Below are 24907 nucleotides of genomic sequence, written 5' to 3'. Positions count from 1 at the left end.
GGTTAAAACATACTAAACTTATACTTTAACTCACCGATTAGAAATGAAGTCTGGGGAAGGCGATGAGTGTCACGCAAGGACAGATACTAAATGAAAATAATAACCGACTTATTCCAGTGCCGAGTTACCGTGAGCTTCTGTAAAAACCATCTAGGTTGATCGCATCTTTTGTTTCTAGGAGAAATCCGACAGTTTCAGTAAGGTACAAATGCCAGTTGTATCTAAAGGGGGTTCCGTTTCGGTAAGCTGTTTTCAGTCATATAGGCTAGGTTAATGGAACACCTAACAATCAGAGGTAATCGGTGGCAAGCGGCCGTATCATTTAGTATCACGATTACAATATTGCAATGAAATCAGCCAGGAATCCCCAAATATGTTGTTGTATATTCATCACCTGCGTTTGCAACTGTTCACTGGTCCGAAAAAATCAACATTGAAGATGCGGTGATCTAGCCCAAATTAAGTTCCCCACAATGTGGAAATATTGACATTCGGTGTGTTTTAACAAAATATGTCTGAAAGAGATCTCCAAAACAAATGAATACTCGTATAAACAAAAAATAAAAATACCCTGAACCTACTGGCGAAAGCCTAGGAGTCATCCACGATGTTGAAGTTCGGGCCGTGTAGGGGTGACGATTTCGGTTGGTTTCGTGGGNCTAGGAGTCATCCACGATGTTGAAGTTCGGGCCGTGTAGGGATGACGATTTCGGTTGGTTCCGTGTGTGTCCTGTCTACAAAAAGTCACCGTATCAAGTTTCATGTGCGGAAACTCAATATAAAATCTTTAGGTGCCATGCAATTTTGTTATTTTTGTCAAAAAAACGAAAAATGGAGCTCTTAATTCTCTGCTCAAACTCAGTACAGCTGAACCGAGCAAGATTTATTCACATTTTCACAGTGTGCTCCAATTTATTGATTGCCTAATTGGGACGTTCCTAAAAATTGGCATATTTGCTGGCAATGTTTACGGATTCAGCGTGTTCTAGTTACCGAAATGCTTTCGTAACTTCGCATGCTGATACAAACTGGTATCATCTAAAGTACGAACGGTTAAAAGGAGTAACCTTAAAAGTGCACCATAACATTTAAATACCGGATCTTTGACCTTCCATCAAAGATCTTTCTGTGTGGTTGTTGAGTACACATTTATTAAGTAACTATGTCAAGCTTCTGTGAATTTCCTCTTGACGGTTTTGGCTAGCGTCTCTAGAGTGATTAAAGTCGCCCGATTTCAGTAGTCCTCATACCTCATTAAACACAAGACAAGGTAAGGGGCATTCTGTTGACGTGTCATAAGTCACGCAAAAATAAGGTAACAGTATTTTGCGTAGGTCAAGTATATTCAAGCATATTCATCAGGCACTTGATCAACAAATAAAGTGCCTGCTGATCTGTCCAATGAGCTTGGAAACTAGTTCGCAAACATTTCACCAATAAACGGAGAAGCCGTCGTTGGTACTCGCTTCCAACGTTTCTTAGAACGGAAACAAAATGTTTGCAAACTAATTGTCAAGATTGGCGAACAAATAAATCTACCCGAGTATACTTCCTTTTGCCCAAACCCCGGTCGAATGCCCCTAATTTGTGCCATAAACACTGGAAACACTCGAGGTAGCCGGCCTCAACCATCTACCGACCACGATTGCTGCGGTTATGTCTCCCCACTTATTGTATCTCTCACGGATGGGTTAGTTTGTTCTGACACAACTTACTTAAAACTGACTCTAAAAAGGAAGCTTCTTCTCAATACTTAGATGATGGCAGTAAGGCAGCAATTGGACACCGACTGTAATACCAAGCATTTTTGGCGCGGACATACGCTGAAGTACAGGATATACAATGAGTGCTTCTTCTTTTCACCAGCCGGATCAAGCAATCTCTGCTCAAATAACTGCAGTGTCCGCTATCCTGCTTTCTGCAGTAAATCTTGATCCCTGTTCAGCCTTCGCGAAATTTTTTTTCACTAATATGCGTCATCATCATCGACAGCATGACATCAGCGTTCAACACTGATGCTTCACTGCCGTACAACCATGATTTATTTGAAAGCCTTATTGTAAAGCAAAGAATAAAGGTGGACGGGGAAGGGACTTAGTGCTAGCTTATCACAATCATTCCGAGGTGCCTACACCTCCAGACATTCACTCAGGCAATCTGGATAGAAACTGACAACAAGAACGCCATTGATATCGGTTGGCAGCCATATCTTGTAGTGTTTCCAACCAGGCACAGTGAGGATCACGCGGTCCTCACCCTTTTTAATATGTCTACTGCCATTCCAAGATTTCTTCCTGTGACCTGAAAGAAGAAGTGGCAGATGATCCTTGTCCTTCTTTTGCCTATGATGCCACAGATGACCCCTGTCACAGCAACCAACCTTACTAGATTCCATTTAAAAATGCCCTTCTCTTGAGCCCCTGTGAACCAAAAACGCCCACTAGGGAGGTTCTGACCATTCCAACGAATGTGCCCTACTATGTATACTTTCCGCCACGCCATTGCTCCTTTTGTGACTTTACTCGCAGACGTTTCTATAAAAAATTTATTACCTGGGCAGCATCGCGTTTTTTCAACACTATCGTGATTAGCCATTTAATCTTTAACGAAAAACGTTTTGTCACTTTAGCTCTATTTCCGAAAGAACTAGGTATTTTTCTTTAAAAGCACGCTGGTTAGATTTATGAGTTTTAGAAGACATCGAAGACAGAAGAACACGGTCAAAATTATGGGAGGCCCACCGTCGTGGTTGAACCAAATGTATGGTGCGGCAGATGAAAAATCTGAAGTCTACATTTCGTTGACGAGTTAGTGTGCTCGGATTAAGCAGAGAATGTGTAAAGCATTATTTTTTTATGAAGGTATCTTGCACAAAAAAGCATTTCTGCGATCTGAATCTTCCCTGTATTCTCCAACTTTTACAGTCCAATACTCCTACAAGTAAATAACCACTAGAATTTTGACGGCTCTGTATCCTTATTCACTTGACTGCTTGCTTATTTTCCGGTACTTTCGAGAGTTGGATAACACTCAACAACAGCGGTTTTCATCGTCATCATTGGTTTTCAAATGTTCTGTCGATAGACTTCGGTCGTTTATGTGGCTGTTCTCCACTGTCTGCAGGGTGTATCCTCTCAGATCTGTAGGTGGTGGCCACTTGTGTGCCGCAACATCAGGAAACAACTTTCCTCTGGGAAACTACAAGGCAACATTTGTTTGCCGAGCGAAGGTGGGACGGTTTGTGCAACGTCACTAAGCTACTTGAGGGAGCACAGTAGCCTAAACGTTTTAAATCTCAGCAAACGTAGTCTGGGACCATATTCGACTTTGTGTAAGTAGGCTGTCAAAAATTTGTGCAGTAAGACATAATTCAGGACACATTCTGACCCTAATGTAGGCCGCATGAGCACTCGCAGATTTCGTAAGATTCTGGATTTTACTGTCTCCATCCAATTTGTGACGGTGGGGGTCAAACTGTAGTAAATTGCGTGTATATTTTTTGGAAAACCGGGTAGATTTGTTAGTATACCTTCCTTCACTCATCTTGTGGCACTTCCATTTTGTGGTCGTTATTCGCGTTGCCGTTTGTCATGTGTTTCCGAACAAAACTTCTCCATCCCATGGAGATAGGTGTCTATTTTTTTTCAGCCCATACAAAATTAGAATATATCAGATTAAGTCATATAGTACTTCTTGAACTGGTTGAGTAGCGGCAACCTTTGCATGACTTCAAGCGTAACAGAAGAGTGTTGACCTCTGAGCCACTTGCAGCACATCAGTATTTATATGCATTGTACAAGAACACATGAAGTCTTCAGGAAACCTCGTCATTTTGCGACCATCGCCACTATTGCGTAACATTTTGAAGATTGTTTGGGTACTTCACCAGCATCAGCTTACTCACTCAAATTAGTTCCGCACTTTTGCAACCAGTGTTCAGTTCCAGTGTGGGAGGCATCGAAGGTGTTGGAACATGTATCTAGACACGATTTTCAAAGGACGAACCGATGCGCTTCTCTGTTGTGTAGGTAGCACCCATAGACAGTCCATAATGCGGTTACTCCCACCATAATATCTCCTTTGGACATGTCTTGCTACAAACATCAAGTCAAACGTACTTTGATTGTCTTAAAATCCACACCGAGCTTAGGAACCATACTCCTCAGAATTCTGCGACTAGTCATCTGAGCTGAATACAACTCATAATCAAATCTGTTGCGCACCGGAGACTGAGTTGGGTTGTATTTGCCTATTCTGTGTCAAATGCCTTTCTTTTCGCACGGAAAATGTATTGTTTTATCCTTGAAATCTTCTCAGAAGCGTTTCATCTCCCAAACCTTGTGTAACAGTTAAACTGATTCGTTCCACAGCATCGGTCCTCTTAGCTTTAAGGTAGATTACCCACCGAATTCCAGTGTTCCCCATTTTGCATCTAGATGATGACTCTCAGAAATTTCTTGACTGTCGGTAAGTCGGCCAATCCGACCTTCAATTTACTTTGAGGTAGGTAAGCAACGTTCATGACGCTGTCATGACAACCTGGATAGTATTGGCTGTAAGATTTCCATTGGACCTTTGTGTTCACCGCCAGTTTATTGTTTTTTTATGAGCCAGAGATGCTAAATTTTCTACACAGATTTATTCTGGTCCTTGGTAGATTCTTTGTGGTAACAACAATCCGCGTAAGAGAGGAGCTCTTTTCTTGATTCACCACTTCTTCACTGTTTTCTGCAGATGTTTCGGAAGCTTGGAACTGTTGCTTCAGAGTCGCCAAATCTTGAACTGTTTCAGCGACCACTAAGTTCTCCAATAGGATCGAGGTGTATATCGAAGTGATACCCGAGATCAGCCTTCCGTGGTTATACTCAATCAGAAAGCACTATTTTACTGAATGCAGCGAGGTTTATCTTGTGGCGTTTGAGTTTTACTGCAAGCAGAATGATTTTCCTGTCAGGTCTACCACCCAACACTTCCCCAGAAAGGTTACCACTTTTCGCACTGAATAGGGGGAAGTAAGCAGCACTGACAAGCAACAACCATCGAGACTGATGTTCAGTCTGTCACTTTAAATAGTTACCATTTCATCTTTATCGGCAATAGCAAATCGCGTTGGATGAAGTAAAGCCAAACGGCGGACCGACAAATCTGTCATTTACTGAGATTATTCTGCTTTCTTGGATTTCACTGGCACTGATCAAGTTCATTCTAGAATTCTTAGTTGTATACACCCAGTATTAAACTGACTTAATCAGGGACACTCATATAGTCGTTCAAGCATATTGTAGTCTACTTGAGTGATTACGTGTCAGTCAGTGTCAAAAGTCGTTCCATGTCATCGGCACCCGCTCTTATGAATTCTTAAAGGGTTGTAGCAACTGTATTTAGTCAGATTAAACTTCCCTCTCTTTCAAGTATAGGATAGTTCAAGTAGCTCACGGAAACATCAGGACCAAGTTGTATTCCGTGTACAAAAGTTGGAAGAAAATACCCAATTTTTTTTGCGGTCTGTTTCGGTCAGAATGATAGTCTCTGTTTCTGTGTATTAATTAGCGAACCACATGTATCCTACGGATCAGATAGTTTCTGTCACTGTGAGTAATTCTCTGGAGATTACTTTGAGTTTTATGTGCGTATTCAGTGACGGAAATTAGTAGACGATTCAGTAAAACACTAGAAATTTGTATAAAGAAGTGCTCTTTGGGTGCACAACGAAATAAGTAGACAAATAACCTCCTCAGCCATTACATTCGTAGAACATATATTGCGAATAAACAAGGTCTGTTGACTACATTACTCAGCATCTTTTGAACAGAAACTAGGTCGTACAAGTTGAGGCCACTGATCCTGAGAGACAGCAAGAAATATTACGTTCTTATCCTATGCCAGTATCGTGAAACAAAAGCCTGTGTCAGTTTAAATCGTATCGCTTGTCATCGAATAGTGTTACTGTTCATAAGGGTGTCAGTACTTAGTGTTAACTGATACATTTGCAGACGTGGCACGTTTGCAATTTTCTGAGATACAAACAATTTGCATCCCAGTATTCACTTGTAATCGCATCTTCAGCTAGGCTGGTATAGGGCGGAATGAGCTGATCGATCAAGCACAAAGTTGTTGAAACTGATGCCCTTTTAAGAAGCAACAAACGCCCCTATGCAATGAGGTACGTACTTGTAGAGCTTCCCGGTGATTTGACCCTTTCCCTTCTAAAGTGATCTCCTGATCTAAAACACCATTTTCGATAGATTCTTCTTTCTACTGAATGTGACGCAAAGCGGATTAAGAGGGTTTTTCTGCGGACACTTATATCAATAAATTAATCTATATTCTAGTTAATATCTAGTGCATTTTTAACCTGCCCATTGGAGTAAGGTATTTTTCACGCCGAGCTTAAAAGGAATGAGACTCAAGATGCTTTCCACTCCATGCTGTTTGCCAGCAGATTGTTCTGGCCGTTTGTGTGCCCTTTAGGTAGAATATCTAATAATGGCTGGAACTTTGCACTGCAGCAGTCACTGCAATAAAGACTCATTCCAGTTTCCCCTAACTTTCAACAGTAGTGAGTACTGAGCACCATTGTTGCACACAGTTCCGAGTTTCCTAGTGGATGTGTCAACAGTACATACAATGACTCAAATCTTCTGCTATTTCGGTGTTTAATTTCAGCTAAACCTGGGAGCTGGGTCAATAGGTTAGTCATTGCAAATATCTGTTAATCACGGAGAAACGAGGTTAGCGAAACATTCTGAGTGAGAAAGACAACTTCATCCTCCGAAATCTTGCTTGGTTTGCTTGAAGGATTGAATAGGTCATAAGTAATGCCACAATTTGGTTTCTTGTTCTTCGCCTACCCATTCACAAGCACACCGAATTCACGATCACTTGCTGTTGCTCCTTCAGACCATATTTTAAGCTCTGGTCGGTGGAGAAAATAGTCCGTTATTTAGAAAGACCACACCTACTCGATGGACATGAAGTTTCCACCGCAAAACTATACACGAGAGACTGGAAAAATGACTGGAAGTGGACCGAACTGATCAGTGAATAAAGGACTGATGGAGTCCAAATTCTGGACCTGTAAGGTAAACACTCACAAATACTTCACCCTACCCGTCCTGCTTACACTGTCTATCTGCCCAAGTCAACTTTTTCCTAATGTGTGCTTCTATAAAATGCTCTGTTATCAGTAAGTTGACTAATCGTGCGGAAAGTGATGACCATTACTTCCTTTTAAAGAAAGTTTAATGCAACACAAAGCTCACATAAAGCAGTACACTAGACAGCGGAGCAACATCTTGTTGCAGCCGTCATTTCTTGTGCGTGATGTCAACCAGCTGTCGTGATTCAACAAGACGATCAAGACAGCATTCTCATCTTTAGTTTCTGTGTCTTAAGTAGATAAAGGATAGTAAAAATAATGCACTTCGCCAATGTTTCTAAATACGATTCACCACCTATACATTATAGGTTATTTCGTGTGATTTTAGGCACTTTGTTACCAACGGGAGTAACTTCACTCTTACCGACGCATCTTGATTTGATTCACGGGATATATCAGCGGAACAAATCGTGTTTCTTCCGCGTTAATCTCAAATAAAATATAAGGGCGTAGGCCTACGGGCGAAATAGTTTCGGAATTCGATACGTATTCCTGCATGCGGTCTGCAAGTTTCAATGCTTGCTAATGGGCGGCGGTTTAAGAGATCGAAGGAGATCAAAGCGACGATAGTGAGACAGAATTCGGGTTAGTTTAATGCATATTACTTCTCGTTTCAGGTCATCGAGAAATCTGACGATGGACAGATTTACCTGAAGGAAGGCCAATGAATAGCCCAGCCTGCGGATTTATCTATATGATGATAACTCAACTTGCGAAACCCTAACGCTTTTTGGAACGATGCCCCTACTCTATGTGAACAGTGCGTTCGTCAATTACATCTAAAATGGCTGGCTTTGAGCATCCTTAGAAGGATACGACTGAGTGGTGTTGTGCACGTAAGGTGAAGAAACTGACGGATGGCACTAGTATTTTGTTTTTCACTGTTGTGCTGATGCTCTTATGCAACTATGCTTAAGCCAGCTAATGTTTAGCAAGGTTAAGCGCCATTCTCATTTAATCGGGGTTCTGTCGGATTCACAGGTTGTATATATACATGTATGTGTAGATAGATAGATAGATAGATAGATAGATAGATAGATAGATAGATAGATAGATAGATAGATAGATAGATAGATAGATAGATAGATAGATAGATAGATAGATAGATAGATAGATAGATAGATAGATAGATAGATAGATAGATAGATAGATAGATAGATAGATAGATAGATAGATAGATAGATAGATAGATAGATAGATAGATAGATAGATAGATAGATAGATAGATAGATAGATAGATAGATAGATAGATAGATAGATAGATAGATAGATAGATAGATAGATAGATAGATAGATAGATAGATAGATAGATAGATAGATAGATAGATAGATAGATAGATAGATAGATAGATAGATAGATAGATAGATAGATAGATAGATAGATAGATAGATAGATAGATAGATAGATAGATAGATAGATAGATAGATAGATAGATAGATAGATAGATAGATAGATAGATAGATAGATAGATAGATAGATAGATAGATAGATAGATAGATAGATAGATAGATAGATAGATAGATAGATAGATAGATAGATAGATAGATAGATAGATAGATAGATAGATAGATAGATAGATAGATAGATAGATAGATAGATAGATAGATAGATAGATAGATAGATAGATAGATAGATAGATAGATAGATAGATAGATAGATAGATAGATAGATAGATAGATAGATAGATAGATAGATAGATAGATAGATAGATAGATAGATAGATAGATAGATAGATAGATAGATAGATAGATAGATAGATAGATAGATAGATAGATAGATAGTAGATAGATTGATAGATAGATAGATAGATAGATAGATAAATGAGATACCGAATAGATGGCTTTTTATCAAATAAACCGGTTGTCCTAGACCTTGGTTACCAATCCACCAGGCATCTCTATGCTACCAAATGAGCACGAATACGCCCACATAAATGATCACGTCGAGTTAAAACAACTACTCAGCATCGACGCAATGTTCGCAACAGATTAGCGGAATCTAGTAAACGAACAGTGCGCAAGCAGTAGGTGCGCCTGAAGATAAATCAGCAGTAATGCATTGTTGACTAGAAAGCCAGAAAATTTTATCAGTACTTTTGAGTAGCTGAGTTCCATTTGGTGAATTAGTTCCATTAACTAAGCCGAAGAGATGTGCAGCAAAAAAGGGCCCGTGATATGTGACTCAGTACCATTGATTGAGTTCATTGCGACTAAGCAGTAATCTCCGTGTGGCGCTTAATAATTTCATTTTTTTAAAACGACTATGTTTATTTTACAAGGGAAGCATACCTCATATCAGATGCATTACTAGTTAAAATAATGAAGTTACGTTTCCCAACTTGGCCCTGAATTCCGCAACCGGGTATTTTATGTTCTGTCAGCGTTCTGACTCCCTCGTAGTGAAAATATTTTCCAGTAGATTTTGCAGTAGATTTTGAGAACTAAAGCCTCCTGCATCTAAGTTTTACTTATTCGATACCTCTGTAATACTTTTTGCGGTATGCTTTCCTTTCTTATCTGGCAATGTTTTAGCTGACTTAGGTCGCTGATTTCAGGCCTGGTATGTTTTTAGGTACATTCATACTTCTCCTTCTTATTTCTCAAAACTCGAGGAAAGCCACATATGCGACCAAGACTTCCTCAGGGAAGGAAAAAATCTGCACTGTAACTGATCTCCGGAATGTGCTGTTTTTCCCTAGCCGTCTAATTTAAGAATATGGATCCATTTTTCTTGGGTTCGACCACCATCTGCCTCAGAATCATCATTAGATTTCTTTCTTTTTCTGCAGATGTCTCAACATATCTATCGACTAGTGACTTTTTTCAGGTTTTTTGTTTCTGACTCAGTAAACCCATATTGTAACCCTCCGCTTTTTGGACTCCAGAGTCAAGTTGTCCACGGTAAAGTCGATTGGATGATCAGCATCTGCTGGGAGCATGCTGGTCACGACACAGGACAGATGCTGGAAGCTGCGCGGTTGATGCTACGAGCCTAACAACTGTGGCCGGTTACTTCAGCAACTTGTTGCTTGTTCACCATCCCACCACCCACCGCGAGTGAAATTTCACTGATCAGCTTCAAAAATTGCAGCACTTTTTATGACATGAATATGTCCTGAACACATAAACGCTATTAGTAACGGAAGATGGACGCCAGACTAAAAATTAGTAGTAAAAATGAAACAATCAGCAAATGCTGGTAAAATAAATCAGTATTCGGCAGTTTATCTTCTAGGTTCCTAAAGCTTCTGTTCCCCATTTGTGAGCCTCTGGAATTCTATACCTTGGGTGGCGTGTAAGAATCACTTTAATGAACCTTGTAGTTAATAATCTAACAACCGGCAAACATCTTGACGGCTGAAACTAGGACAGTGTTTTCATTCACACTATCGATGATTAGCGCTGTTAAGGTTTGAGACTTCAGACAAGTGGTTTCTTGTTCAAAGCTCACAAAGTATAGTGAACCCTTTTCATATTCAAGTTGGCCTGCCACTCCTCAGAGCACTTTCATTCATTGTTTTCTCGAAGCACGGTTCGTTAGAATTCTACCTCGACCAATATGGCGCCCTCATGTGAGTCATTAGGTGTGATTCTAGCAGCACACGGCAACGAAGGAAAAAAACGAAAAAGACTGATGTTTGCGTAGCTCACTGTAAAGTCCCACGTGACTCCGATACCCCTAACCAATTGTTGATTCCTGTCTATTTGTTTTTGAGAGGATTGGTGAAAGCACACGCTTGACTCACAACAAAACCAGTGCCGCTCTATTCAAACACACATTCTGGCTGAGCCACAAACTTTGAACCGTCGTTCAGATCTATTACTTACCCAGAGAAATGGTAAGTTTTCTTTATCATCTATAGATGATACTTTTTAGCGTGAATGCATCTCGGTCCACGTTGGTCAGGCTGGTGTCCAAATGGGAAACTCGTGTTGGGAGCTTTATTGTGTCGAACATGGTATCCAACCCGATGGCACTATGCCCAGCGATTCGTCTATTGGTATATGTGACGGATCGTTTAATACATTCTTTAGCGAAACAAGTTCGGGCAGACATGTGCCCCGCGTGGTGTTTGTCGACCTAGAGCCTACCGTGATTGACGAAGTTCGTACCGGTGCCTATCGTCAATTGTACCATCCAGAGCAGCTAATCAATGGTAAGGAAGACGCAGCAAACAATTATGCCCGCGGACACTATACGATCGGTCGCGAATTTATTGATGGTGTCGTAGACCGCATTCGAAAAATGACTGACCAGTGCTCAGGACTTCAAGGCTTTCTGGTCTTTCACTCCTTTGGTGGTGGGACTGGTTCGGGGTTCACGTCACTACTGATGGAAAAACTTAGTATTGAATACGGAAAGAAATCCAAATTGGAATTTGCCGTTTATCCCGCCCCGGAGATTTCTACCTCAGTTGTTGAGCCGTATAATTCTATATTAACAACGCACACAACTTTGGACCATTCGGACTGTGCCTTCATGGTTGATAATGAGGCCATTTACGACATATCGAAGTGAGTTGGGTTTTTGGCGACAACTAAAACAATTTCAGACGAAACCTTGGCATTGCTCGACCGTCATACACAAATTTGAACCGTCTTATAGCCCAGGTGGTCAGTTCCATAACCGCGTCGCTACGTTTTGATGGCTCATTGAACGTGGACTTAACTGAATTCCAGACAAATCTTGTGCCTTATCCACGAATACACTTTCCACTGGCCACGTATGCTCCCATTATCTCCGCAGAAAAAGCCTACCATGAGCAACTTAATGTATCTGAAATCACTCATGCCTGCTTTGATCCATCCAATCAGATGGTCAAATGTGACCCACGGAAGGGAAAGTACATTGCTTGTTGCCTTCTCTATCGGGGTGATGTGGTCTCAAAGGATGTGACCGATACGATATCCAGCATAAAGAGCAGGGGATCTGTGCAGTTTGTTGAGTGGTGCCCAACTGGTTTCAAAGTCGGTATCAACAGCCAGCCACCGTCTGTGGTGCCTGGGGGTGATTTGGCCAAAGTCAAAAGGGCGCTGTGTATGCTGAGCAATATCACAGCAATTCGAGAAGCCTGGCAGCGTTTGAATCACAAATTCGATCTGATGTTTGCCAAAAGAGCCTTTGTTCACTGGTACGTTGGAGAAGGCATGGAAGAAGGGGAATTCAATGAGGCTCGAGAAAATTTGGCGGCTTTGGAAAAGGACTACGAAGAAATAGAAATGGAGGCCAACGACGACGAAAACGGCGAAGATGCTGAATATTAAAACATGTATCAACACGGTCTCTTTGTAGTTCAAACAAAAATAACGACATTGTGTGTAGATTGTTTTATCTGCATGGCAAGATTGCTTTTTTAATTAATTTTCTTATTTTTATGCGCGAAAACAGATGAAACTTCTTTCCGAACTAAAACTCCAGTTAAATCTCACAACCTACCTAAGAAATCAAATCATGATTAGAAGTTTTGATTGCAGTGACAGGCAAACCGTTGACCAGTTGCCATCGGAATTCAAAGAAACAACTTAAAGGACTGTAAGATGCTTCGAATTATGAACAAAACATATAAAAATTATAAAAATTACATGAAACGAAAAAATAACCCAGCCACAACCCATCTAAATACTGAGGTATTTATATATTATTACATGGGCAAATAAATAAAACTGGAGAACAACGTTTGAACAAATATATAAAGTGGAACGAAGGTAAAGCCTGTTTTTAATTTCATTCTTTTCACGGCAAATGTTTGCCGTTCGGGGAAGAAAAACAGTCCACGAATCAGCCGGGGTTACCACACACTCATAAGACCTTTAGCTTGTCGTTCTTACCAAAGATCCGTGAGCTTTCTGGAAAGTCTGTGAGCAGTTAGCTACCATTTTTGGAGAAAACGTCATCGAAATAATAGGAAGTAATTAGTGGAATTTGCCCTTGAATGGGCGTGAGATGTATCCCTATCCCTTCTACAAAGGCATAGTTGTCATCTTAAGATTTGCAGTCCTGTCGTTCAGTCTTGCGCAGTAAGTGACTTCCGTTGCGACAAGGTTCAGTTTATCCTCAGGCATTCAAGGAATTTCAGTAACAAGAGGGCTGTTATCCGTGGTCTGCTAGGGTGTCCGTCGATGGGTAATATTCCCTCCCCCTACGTGAGTGGAACGGCAGGTTCTGTTCAAAAGCTTACTGATGGCAATAATGGGCGCCTGATGTTAATTTGAATGACTAAGAGAAACCATGATACGTCAGTATTGACCTGCATCGAACTACCGGGCATTAGAGAAGTACCAAAGGCTTTCTATCAACCATCGCACATTTAGTGCAGAACGCAAAAATAAAAGGGGATATGAATTATGTCCACCATCCATTGATAGGGTCAAACTCCCCCAGATAACTACTACTTTGTAGTGATAAGTGGATCAGTATTAGATCTGGATGGTAAGGTGACCCAGAATCCACCAAAAAGATCACACAGGGTTGAGGTTCTTTTTTTCTCAGAAATATATACCAGGATGTCAAAATCATCCACAAACAACTGAAGCTTACTTAAACCAATATAAGAGCAACAGGCAATCATTTGCCCTTGTGTTCCCATCCAACGGGCACTGCTGTCGGGGAAAATTTTTTATCCCCCTATATATTGACCTCTAGGATGGTGCACTTGTTTATATACATATATCAAAGTGACCTGTAACTCAGCGAACTTCACTCGTATGCAGACAAATTTGGCTTTGCCTGAGACTCACCTGAAACCCAGGTGAATGTATCATTTATGGTAACTTTATGATATGCAACTGAATGTGCTGCACCGGGCTGTCTCATATCTCAGTTAGTACCATGTTCGAGGTGTCGCAATCTAATATACTACTCAAAGAAATATCACAAACGAGAGATCGAGCTGGGTTCCAGGTGAGTCTCCCACAAAACCAAAGAAGTAATGGTCGTTCCGCTGTATGGTGCTTAGCTGCCGTAACATTCGAAGAAAGTACAAGAGCTAAGGCTGTTCAGGTTTCTCAGCCAGGTTGCTCACGCCCAGACAGGAGCAGTCGAGACGCAGAGGTTGAGTTCTAAATACAGAGATTGCGGTCAGTGAGTTCGTGCCGTAAACACTAAGCTGCTTCAAGCTCTTAATGCTAGCTAATGGCTGACGCACAAAAAGGGCACTTGTTTTGAGAAAACAAATAACTGCTTTAGAGCCATTATTTCATGCACACACAACCTGATCAAAAGCCAATACACGTGTTCTTTTAAATCTGCTTTTTAAGTTTGCTCATTACAAAATACACATCCCCATGTGTATATCTGTCCCTGTGTGTATGGCCTTGAAAATCATGGAGCTACTTTTCACACAGTGCGTTCTTGTCAGAATGTAACAATTCCTAGCAGCTAATTCCTCATCAGGCCACGCCTTTGGTGAGACGAATAATAAACTGGCTGAATTTTAATAGCTCTGCTATACAGAACCACTATTTAACAATTTCAGCTAAATGCACAAGTGGTTTCCCTTACAATTCAAGTCGTGAAGTGATCTGAGCGAGTAATAAATTGCTGCATCATAAAATACGACCATTGAAAGCCGCTCCAAAACGTTCACCAAATCCACCAACTGGGACTAAGCGGTCGAGAACAGACTGTACAATTCCGGTGCTACGCGATATTTCGCTTGCAACGTGACGTTTACCTACTATTTCTGCTGGTCCTTCTCTGTACACCTGTGGATCTATGAATCAGCTGTGGCCGCGACTTTTCACAACCGCGCTCCACAAACTGTGAGAAGCTCTAAACACAGTTTTATTGTTACTGCGTATCGACCGTTGAATATCGTCCCCAAATACTGGTAAAAATCAATTTGAGGCTCAAGTGAGCAGTGGGCCACTTTGCGTGCATCGATGATTCACTGAAGCTATTCATAAACACGATTTCATTTGTGACAGGCTTTTACCACAAAAAACGCCAACCAGTAGACAACTAATCCGAACCAACGTACACGCAAGTGACCAAAACTTTTCAGGTGTGCACATTGCCCAATCAAACATTTGATCTACTTGAACTTTCATATCACCATCAAGCAGTTCGGAAATAGAACGTCCATAATCCTGCAATCCGGTTGCGTCTTGCATTGCCGTTTTTCTAAGGAACTGTTTCAGACATCCTACTACTACTTCGCAAATAAGTAATCACTTCGAAAGTTGCACTTGTGTAATACACGAGCGGAGCGTTTTTCTCGATAGCTTCTGACTCAAAAGCTCATAGGATGGAAACAGCACACTAAATGGAAACAAACAACAGATTGGCTTTACTAAGGTTTCCAATGAACCCGCAAATAATGGGCCCGTCCCAAATTCCACTCAATCGCCAAGTTAAACACTGCCTCCATTACACTACAAGTTGCATACTTATTCTCAGAATTTTGAGCAACCCTGGAATCAGCCGATCGATTTTTCTTGACCACCTAATCGCCCAAGATCAACAATGCTGAAAAATTCTTCATGGGTCCAGTAGACCGATTATATTCTGCAAATGTTCTATCAAGAGGGGGAGCTACACAAGGAAATGCCATTATGCACGACCAACCCTATCGTTGTGCACTGTGCATTGTGCACTGTAAACAATGAGCTGTTCGTTACAAGTGCCTGTTTCTAAGATCCACATCAAATTATGAGCTAGAGGTTAATTTCTGAAGTTCTCATTGTTAGTCTAACGCAAAGATTCCAGGTTAGCCCTACAACAACACAATGTATCTGATTTTGAGTTGAACCCCATTTCTTACACGAAATGTGCTCAAATGACAAAGTGGTTGAGAAAACCCACAAGTATTTCCTTGCAAAATTTTGGATATGCTTTAAATCATGTTATCCGTACACGAATTTCGTTTATCCACGCTGACAAACAGCTGTTTAAGTGTAAAACTGTAGCTTGTTCACCAACCTAATGAGCAAAATAATCATTGAAGCCTTTGTTGTTCCATAAATGACAGTGCAGACGATCATTCCCACTTGTCAGTTGTCTTTTACTGGCCTGACTAATAGCATAGCTGAGCATAGCATAGTATAATATAGTATAATCTGAGCTAATAGAGAAGCAAACCACTGCAGTTCAGCACATGATAAAGCAAAGTACAGTCACACTGTAGCCCACAAATACCTCCTCTTATTATTTTATAATGTAGCGATTTCGGAAATTGGGTACTCCCTTCGATAACGCCGAAAGTTCAGTCTGAAATTCTAAGTCGTGTAGCTGCGTTGTCACCGCCGACACGAATATGCCAGCAGGTACAAATGAGCGATACAGAGGCCAACGAAACGAATGCACTGTAAGATTTCGGGTGCATACACTGAGATTCCCACATTCAGTTCGAGACAGCCAACAAAAGGGCTCGGCTAGACAACTACAACTGATCCGACAGTGTGGCTGCTTTGACCTGGTTTTGCGATAAACCCTAGATTCCAACTCAATCCACAGATGAAGATTCCATCCTTCCCTAAAATTGAAACCGTTAGTCAGACTGTGAGTTTTCTTTTAGGTTTTTTTCCAATAAACCTGACTGGCAAAAACTGAAACAGGCCTTAATAAGTAGTAGAGTATCCCGACTTCTTCTAGATAGCATGGCTTGGTTCCCCCAACTGGCATGGATCAGTGACTTTTGTAAAGGATTGATCTCTCTAAGGAGTTTGGTAGTGCAACCTTAATGACAACGTACTACCATTAGCACGAGCAAGCTTCTCTATATTAATAAAATTTGCCAAATTGTTTGCTTCCAGGAATGTGTTTTTTTTAATCTGCCTCCATATCATTGACTATGTTGAGTCCTCTGTTTTTCTTGTTGAAGACTATCCTTGAATGAAACATCGATGGATGAAAACTCGTTGCTGTGTAGAAAACTGCTCTTGCTAATTTTATACTTTTATCTACATCTTTCACCAGATTCATGCCACCTGGAATCACAGTATTGAAATCGCTGCCCGTTAGTCAGCCTTCATAGGGCTCAATGATAATTACCTGTCTGAACCAGCATATGTGAGTGAATGAAAATCGTCTAATAGGACAGGTTCCGAAATTCAGTACTTTCAATCAGAAATACGATCTGAATGACTCATGAGAAACGTTTAGCCCTCCTACACTAGACTAGCCCAGATTAAGCAGCCTATGTTCTCCATGCAAAGCGCTGGTTAGCAGGACTGGGGGAGCGTAACCCGATCAGATTAACGTACATACGTATGTTCACTTTACTCAGTGGACACTGGCAAGGCCGATATATCATAGAAGAACGATTCACCACATGTATCAATTTGCCTAGACATACCTAACAGAAATCCAGTGTGTCATATTCCTACTATTCAGCTGACGAGCTGAAGTTACTTCTAGTGACATAGTCTCTCTCGTAGAGGTTTTTCTCTGTAATGGTCTTCTATGCTATCAAGATGAAAAAATAAACATCATCGGGTCTCATTTTATTTGTGAGGCAATATAACACCGCAACAAAATCAAGCATCTTTTGATTGCCACCTTACCTACGTAACCAACCCTGATTAGCCCTGTCAGCGTTCCGGAATGTTTAGACCACTTGGTTTCAGCACAGGGCTTTTTCAACTACCTTTGTGGCACAAATCAATAAACTGCTATTTGTTTCATCAAGAAAGATTCCAAAACGCATGTAAGTAGTGCTGCGCAATCGATCCACACGTCAAACAACTTTCTGGAAACTGGTTCTGTGTAGTCTCACGGAATCACAGGGTGTCTTCATGGATGCACATTATGGCTGTCATCTTCTATGCTAAGTTCTAACCGCACCCATTCATCACGCTGGGTTTATTGATTTGTGCGTACGCTGAGAAGCTCACACAAGAGCCGATATCTTCTCTCGGTCGTGGTTTGCATGTGGGTGAAGAGTAAATTAACTGCGAATCCGAGTGAGCCCAATATGTTTCAGTTTTATGCACGGATAGGTACACACAGCTGTATACCTGGCAAATGGTGGAAAGACGCTCGAAAGGTTCCAAAAGACTCACTCCGCAGTTTTAATTGCAACGGATGGATAACACCGAACTTGAGTCCAGCTACTTTTCCAGTGATTAGTGGCCAACGATGCAGATGTCATTGTGGGGACATAAACATAATTAGGACACCTACTTATTCAAGGTGCGAGTTACATACGGACTCACTTTGTTGATCTGGGTTTTTTTTACAACCATCCACAAATGGGTAGGTTGTGTGTTTTCCCCCTATTCATGGCGTTGCTTGGGAAGCCCCAGGCGTTTAACTGTAAGGTTAGGTCCCGGGCACATGTAGATAAGTTAGTATGCTGGCGAAGAACATGAATTCAAGATACGTGCTTCTTCAACGTGTTCATCGAAACCAATTTTTCTATGTTGCCTGACACAGCACATTGGCTATGCTCACATAGTCAGTGGTAATTTTGATATTTTTGCTGTTCCTCCTGTAAGGGTCTCAAGACCTCTTCTGCACCTGGGCTCCCCTTGACACAGTTGCATGCATAATACCATCCAAGACGGGTTTGTGAATTTCGAGCGAGTAGAACACCTGCGAAGAATCTACAGATGCATCTAACGTTGCATAGTTTCAGACAGCATCCAGGTGCGCAACGCTTTTCGAACAGGTAGTCATACCGCAAAAACTTTGCTATTTCCCCTTCTCTAAATTTCAACTTCCGGTTATCGGACAATCCAAAGGCTTGCTATGTTTCCCATTCATATACGTTCATACGCTAGCCTATTCCACGGAGATGCCTCCCCCTTGGGATCCAATACTACTGAATAAGTTTGACTGTCTTCTTACAGGTTGAGTAGGAAGGCTTGGGTGAAACTTCTTTGACTCTTATTGTAGTATTTATTTTCCGTAAGACAAACAAGATTATAGTCTATGGTCTACAAAATAATAATATAAAGTACCCGATAAAACCTGTCATACTATCTCACAAAACTTCTATCATTGAGCCTCAAAAAACCTGTGCTGTTTACCAATGTTTCAGCTCCATTTATTTCACCCTACTGCTTATTGTTCACTTGTTTTCGGTATCAAAAACAAACCGGATGGAGCTATATGTTCTTCCCTGGGTCTCCGTTGGTGCAAATCCCTATGGAATTTAACATGCAGTAGGTGGTAGGTCTCTGTTTCTATGGTTGGTAATTCGTAAGGCGATATCCTCTCCTCAGATTTGGACACTCCACAACCTTCTATCCCGTCTTTCTGAATCTTTCGAGTAATTTGCCCATTGGTGCCGTTCTTACAAATCATTATTCTTAGCCCTATTTTTTTCTGGTAACATGGAACAGAGCCACAGTGGTTGTCGCAACTTCGTGTGCGCCTATTTGCGATACTCGCCTCTTCTTTTCTCTTTAGATATACTTAGACTGTAGTTTATCAAACGTAGTTCTGAAGACTGAATAACTTAATCACACTGTCCAAACATTGTGCAAGCAAATTTGCTTGCTCAGACGCAATGATTCGGATGATTTCAATGTGTGTTGATGAAATAGCGGTAACAAACTGGCCTCACATGTCAGATGTCCGGATTTCGACTCGCTGCGTGATCATTGTTGTACACTGCTGATTACGTCTAATAAGAAGGAAGCCAAGGCTATTTTGTTTTGACACATCGGGACACTTGTACTCTGACAGCAAGATGTTTGTCCAAACAGGAATAATTTGAATGGGATTACTAAAATATTGTCTTGCCTGAATGGCTTATGCTTGTAGCGCAACGTTCCACACCACAGGCGCAAATACTCCAGTTGCACGCTAACAACAGCAGAAGGAACCTCCATGGAAGGGAATGAAAAGAACAAACAATTTTAACATCACATTAATACCAAGAATTACGACACACCAAACCCGCTGCTCAGAGTTACCGTTAAGTATGATTCCGGCCACGTATCTACTTTAATTGGCACAATTCAACCCCAGTCGATTTAGCTTGGCTTAAGTGCCACAAGTATTCCCCCCGATTTTCTAAAACAATTTAAAATAGCTGGTCCAAGAACATCAATAGTATTTCTCTATTACCATGAATAGCATCTGGCCCAAAGGGGTTTTTGGCAGCTTGGAAAGTTTCAATCTAGCAAAACAAGTAAGGTTCACCAGTGCTAAAATGTCCATTGAGAGCATGATCTACGTCACCTGGAGTGAACAAGAAGGATGACTAATGAGAATGCATTGGCGACCGAATTCCTTAACTAACTGCTGGTTTACTGTACATGATTCCAAAAGGAGGTTATACTCATTCTACAGAGAGTTCCACTTTTGGCTAGTTCAAGTGGCACAATCAGAATTTGACTCAGCGTGCATTCGACTTCCTGTTCTTTGGTGGTTTCCCTTTTGTATAGGCAATGTTATGATTGTTAGTAGGCCGTCCTGAATAACGGAGTATCGTCAGATTGAATTCTGCCTTGCAAGCCGCGACAAGCCATATGAAAGGCGGATATCCTCAACAGCTCAACCGCTAACCTGGTGTAATGTGCAATGGAACATTAAAACGCCATGCAGAAAAATTAGTCTGAAATTGATCGATCAACATAAGAAAAGAATGTGAGGCTCAGTGAAATCAGGGCAGAGTTTTTTTCAAGCATAGAGTGCAGTACTAGGAAACATTAGTGAGCTGGTTTTCATTTTATTCCGAATGGTTGGACCAGTTTAACGAAATGAATACAATGCTAACGTATAAACTGGAGAAAACTGCAGTAGACTTGCAACTTACATTTTACAGTGAAGGATATATTTCCTATTTCGATTTTTAAGAGGCCTTGTTCTCAGTTCAAACTCACTTCCTGGCATTCTCGGTTGGCAGCACTTTCTATGAAACAGACAGTATCTATCGGCCACCAATGAATACACCTGGGTTACAAGTATCCCAACTACACGTAACATACATTGAGTGTTTTCCTGTTATGGGTCATTATTAGGTAATCTGGGTTTTATTTAACAAAGTGCCATAAATAGCTGTCCGCACTTCCCTAAAAATGTCTTTCGACACAGATACCAGCACATTTCGAAGTTAGATCATGCTCTGAAATAGCGCAATCAGAGGTCGGAGGCCCTAGCACAGGCTACCGGGCAACGTTATTCCTTGATATTTTTATGAACACAAATGTATTTTTGCTTGTAGAAGCCCAACTTTTGATCACTCTGAACTACCATCAATATAAAACAGTGAGCAACTCTTCGAATAATTTATTCTGATCCAGTATTTTCGTCAAAATAAACTCATTGTCACATTACGACTAAAATACGGCATCATTGGTAAACGTTTCAGTGCCCTTGAGCTCTAACATAGATAGCTCTTAGCAATCCGTCTAAATATTGGTAGCTCAGCTTTGTACGGATGACGCCCTAGCGGATACTGACAAAACATTCACAAGCTGACTGTCAACCTCGAAAAATGAACCAAGAGCCACCTGAATAACAACCAATGAGTGCCCCTTTGTCGGCATTTTCTGACGCATTACACTAAAGAATGCAGTAACACGGCAACCACCTGATCAACAATGTGGCTGTATCCACAATATGATCAGTTGGCTTCGTTTATGTGTCATTTTATGTCTGGAAAGTTCACCGCCAATTTCCAAACTTTCACAATTATTTTGAAGTGATCCATAAGTACTAAAACCTGTATTTAGAGATGGTAATTATTGAAGCAGAGTGTGGTTATTACCGAAAATTAGTTTGCTACGCGGCTTGCCCTGGACGTACTCGCCAAGTAGGTTTCGTCAGTTTTTTTTAATTCTAGGCTCCATCCCCCACCGCATTACAATGGGATAGTTAACCGCGCTTGCGCACATGACAAGTGAGCACTAAACTGCTCGCTTGGCCTAAAACAAGTCGTTTTATTTACCAAATATTAGCTCAGTAAAAATTCAAACCTACGGAAGAATTAATTTTATCTCCGAATACTTTGGCTGGTTCAAATTTCCTAAAAATTTTGCGCTTCATCAATTTAACGGTTGATAATCTATCACATCCGACTTGAGCAAAGCTTTATAAGTCAAAATTAAGCTCAGATCTGCGAGCTTTGCTTGCAGTTCTTTTTTGTCCTTCTTATATAAACACTCCGTCAAGCTCAAACTCAAGTGCCTCGTGTGCGTAGGTAAGTTTACATTTTAACCGGTGCAATCTGGGGATGATGACTCATTCCTAAATACCAATCTCCAAGCTTTGAAAACAGCTTGTTGCTGTCGCTTCTTGCTATTTTTTTAATCCAATGCATAAAACGAGCACGTTTTTACACTGTGCAGTGTAAGTTGTATCATGTAGGTACGATCTACAAGATTTGCTCATGAACCAGCCGACCAACCGCATTTGAACCAAGGTGACATTTTGCACAACTTCATGTGTGTAGTACCAATCCACCTGTGCAGCAGTAGGTTGTGTCTTTCAGCTCTAAACACAATCAGACTCGAGCCTAACAGTAAGCCTGTCAATCGGAGTTTGTACCTGTTCGTACCGCCACAACATCAGAAAGAAGCCTGATTTCGACGCTGCTTCACTCAGAAGCCTTGGCCTGAACCATCGTCGTATTCCGTTGTCATTATGGTAAGACTGTGGCAATTTTGTTTTTAAGCCTTATCATTCCGTCTAGCGCGAGTGTATAAGCATACACGTTGGTCAAGCTGGCGTTCAAATTGGTAATGCCTGCTGGGAGTTGTACTGTTTAGAACATGGAATTCTACCTGATGGACAAATGCCCGATGGAACTGGTGTCGGACCACATGATGGCTATCATGATTCGTTCTTCAGCCAGTCTGGGTCAGGCAAACAGGTGCCGAGAGCCGTTTTTATCGATCTTGAACCAACTGTAATCGACGAGGTGCGCACCGGCACTTACCGTCAATTGTTCCATCCCGAACAAATGATTACAGGTAAGGAAGATGCCGCAAACAACTATGCCAGAGGACGGTACACCATCGGACGTGAATTCATTGATGCAGTGACCGATCGAGTGAGAAAAATGACCAATCAATGTGATGGTTTGCAAGGATTTTTTGTATTTCATTCATTCGGTGGAGGGACCGGCTCTGGATTCACATCACTTCTTATGGAAAAGTTGAATGCGGAGTATGGAAAAAAATCAAAATTAGAATTTGCTGTATACCCCGCGCCGACCATATCGACGTCCGTAGTGGAACCATACAATTCGATTCTGACAACGCACACGACCTTGGAGCACTCGAACTGTTCTTTTATGGTGGACAATGAAGCTATTTACGATATATGCAAGTAAGTTCGGTTTCATCTACTTGGTCTCATTCTAGTGCAGATCCAAACTGAATATTTCCAGCCCCTCATACATAAATCTGAATCGTTTAATTGCCCAAGTGGTGAGCTCTGTCACTGCATCGCTGCGCTTTGGCGGGTCTTTGAATGTTGACTTAAACGAGTTCCAAACTAATCTCGTACCCTATCCAAGGATACATTTCCCTCTGGCTACCTATGCACCGATAATTTCTGCAGACAAAGCACGTCATGAACAACTCAGTGTTTCCGAGATCACACACGCCTGTTTCGATCCATCTAGCCAGATGGTTAAGTGTGACCCGCGATCGGGTAAATATATTGCATGCTGCTTACTGTATCGGGGCGATGTGGTTTCTAAAGACGCCATTGATACGATTTCTGTCATCAAGAACAAAGGGGCAGTGCAATTCGTCGACTGGGCTCCAGCAGGCTTTAAGCTGGGTGTTAACAGTCAACCACCGACCGCAGTGCCTGGAGGTGATTTAGCACAGGTCAAACGTGCCGTATGTATGTTAAGTAACCTGACGGCCATACGTGAACCCTGGCATCGACTGAATTACAAGTTCGACTTAATGTTTGCCAAAAGGGCCTTTGTCCACTGGTATGTTGGAGAAGGAATGGAAGAGGGAGAGTTTGTGGAGGCTCGAGAAGATTTGGCTGCTTTAGAAAAAGATTATGAAGAGATTGCAATGGACGAAGATTTGGACGACGAAGAAGCTGCTGACACCTATTAAATGTACAGTGCGCTTTTGGACAATTACATTATCTTCTGTTTGATTTTTCAGTGCATTTTCTCATCCTATAAAACAATGGTATATTGTTTTGCTTTTCTATTATGTCAAAAGTTTAGGGTTACCGTTGTCCGTTGGTATTCCCTAGTCCTAGTCTTTATCCGGGAGCGTTCGCCTAACTTTCTCAAGCTTACTAACTGGAACACACATCACTCACCATGGTCCTTTATAAGCATAGAGTGTACTTAAACCAGTGCACGAAACCCTTGAAATTCTAATGAGGAATTCCAGGCAAGAACCTTGCATTCTTTTCAAATTTATGGGTATAACACTTTACTTGTGTGAATTAACACGCTTTCGTAAGAGGACAGGTTAGACAGTGCTGTGAAATAGCGCAGCAGGCGTGCTGGCGAATCAGAGGAGACAATCGTTTCTGTACGACCTTCTCTAGATTCTTTTTGTACTATTTTATGTGTCCTATTCGGATGTTAGAAGCTGTTGCCTCCTTCGCAAGGAATAGAAAAAAAATGTACCCTGTTCAATCAGCCTATGTCAAACTGACCGAAGTCTGGCCTCTTTCAAATGTTGTCTGTTATCTGTGACCAGTTATCCGGTTAGCAGTGGTTTGTCCACTGGACTCGTGCATATAATCAATAAACCAAAATGAGTTTGCGCGCAGCGGAATGTGATGCTACAAGCAAGTTGCTAGTACCGATACAGACTAGGAATCAGGAGACACACAGAGGCCTATTATGAGCGACCAGCTGACCAAAAAAT

At 41.3% G+C, this 24907-nt stretch overlaps 2 protein-coding genes across 2 annotated transcripts; both read left to right on the top strand.

Annotated features, from left to right (window-relative positions):
• Positions 1-11036: 11036 nt before the first annotated feature.
• T265_04047 (hypothetical protein) lies at positions 11037-12424 on the top strand (the record flags this gene model as incomplete). Its single annotated transcript, XM_009168682.1, has 2 exons — positions 11037-11674; positions 11713-12424. 2 exons carry the CDS (start codon positions 11079-11081, stop codon positions 12422-12424), a joined length of 1308 nt encoding a protein of 435 aa, XP_009166946.1.
• Positions 12425-13988: 1564 nt separating this feature from the next.
• Positions 13989-24133, top strand: T265_04046 (hypothetical protein; the record flags this gene model as incomplete). The annotated part of the gene is made up of 3 exons (XM_009168681.1): positions 13989-14060; positions 22744-23381; positions 23422-24133. 3 exons carry the CDS (start codon positions 13989-13991, stop codon positions 24131-24133), a joined length of 1422 nt encoding a protein of 473 aa, XP_009166945.1.
• Between the last annotated feature and the right edge of the window lie 774 nt (positions 24134-24907).

Source organism: Opisthorchis viverrini, assembly GCF_000715545.1.
Source record: "Opisthorchis viverrini unplaced genomic scaffold opera_v5_63, whole genome shotgun sequence".
Lineage (NCBI taxonomy): Eukaryota > Metazoa > Platyhelminthes > Trematoda > Opisthorchiida > Opisthorchiidae > Opisthorchis > Opisthorchis viverrini.
The sequence above is the reverse complement of the archived record's forward strand: the minus strand, read 5'-3'. Positions and strand labels throughout refer to the sequence as shown.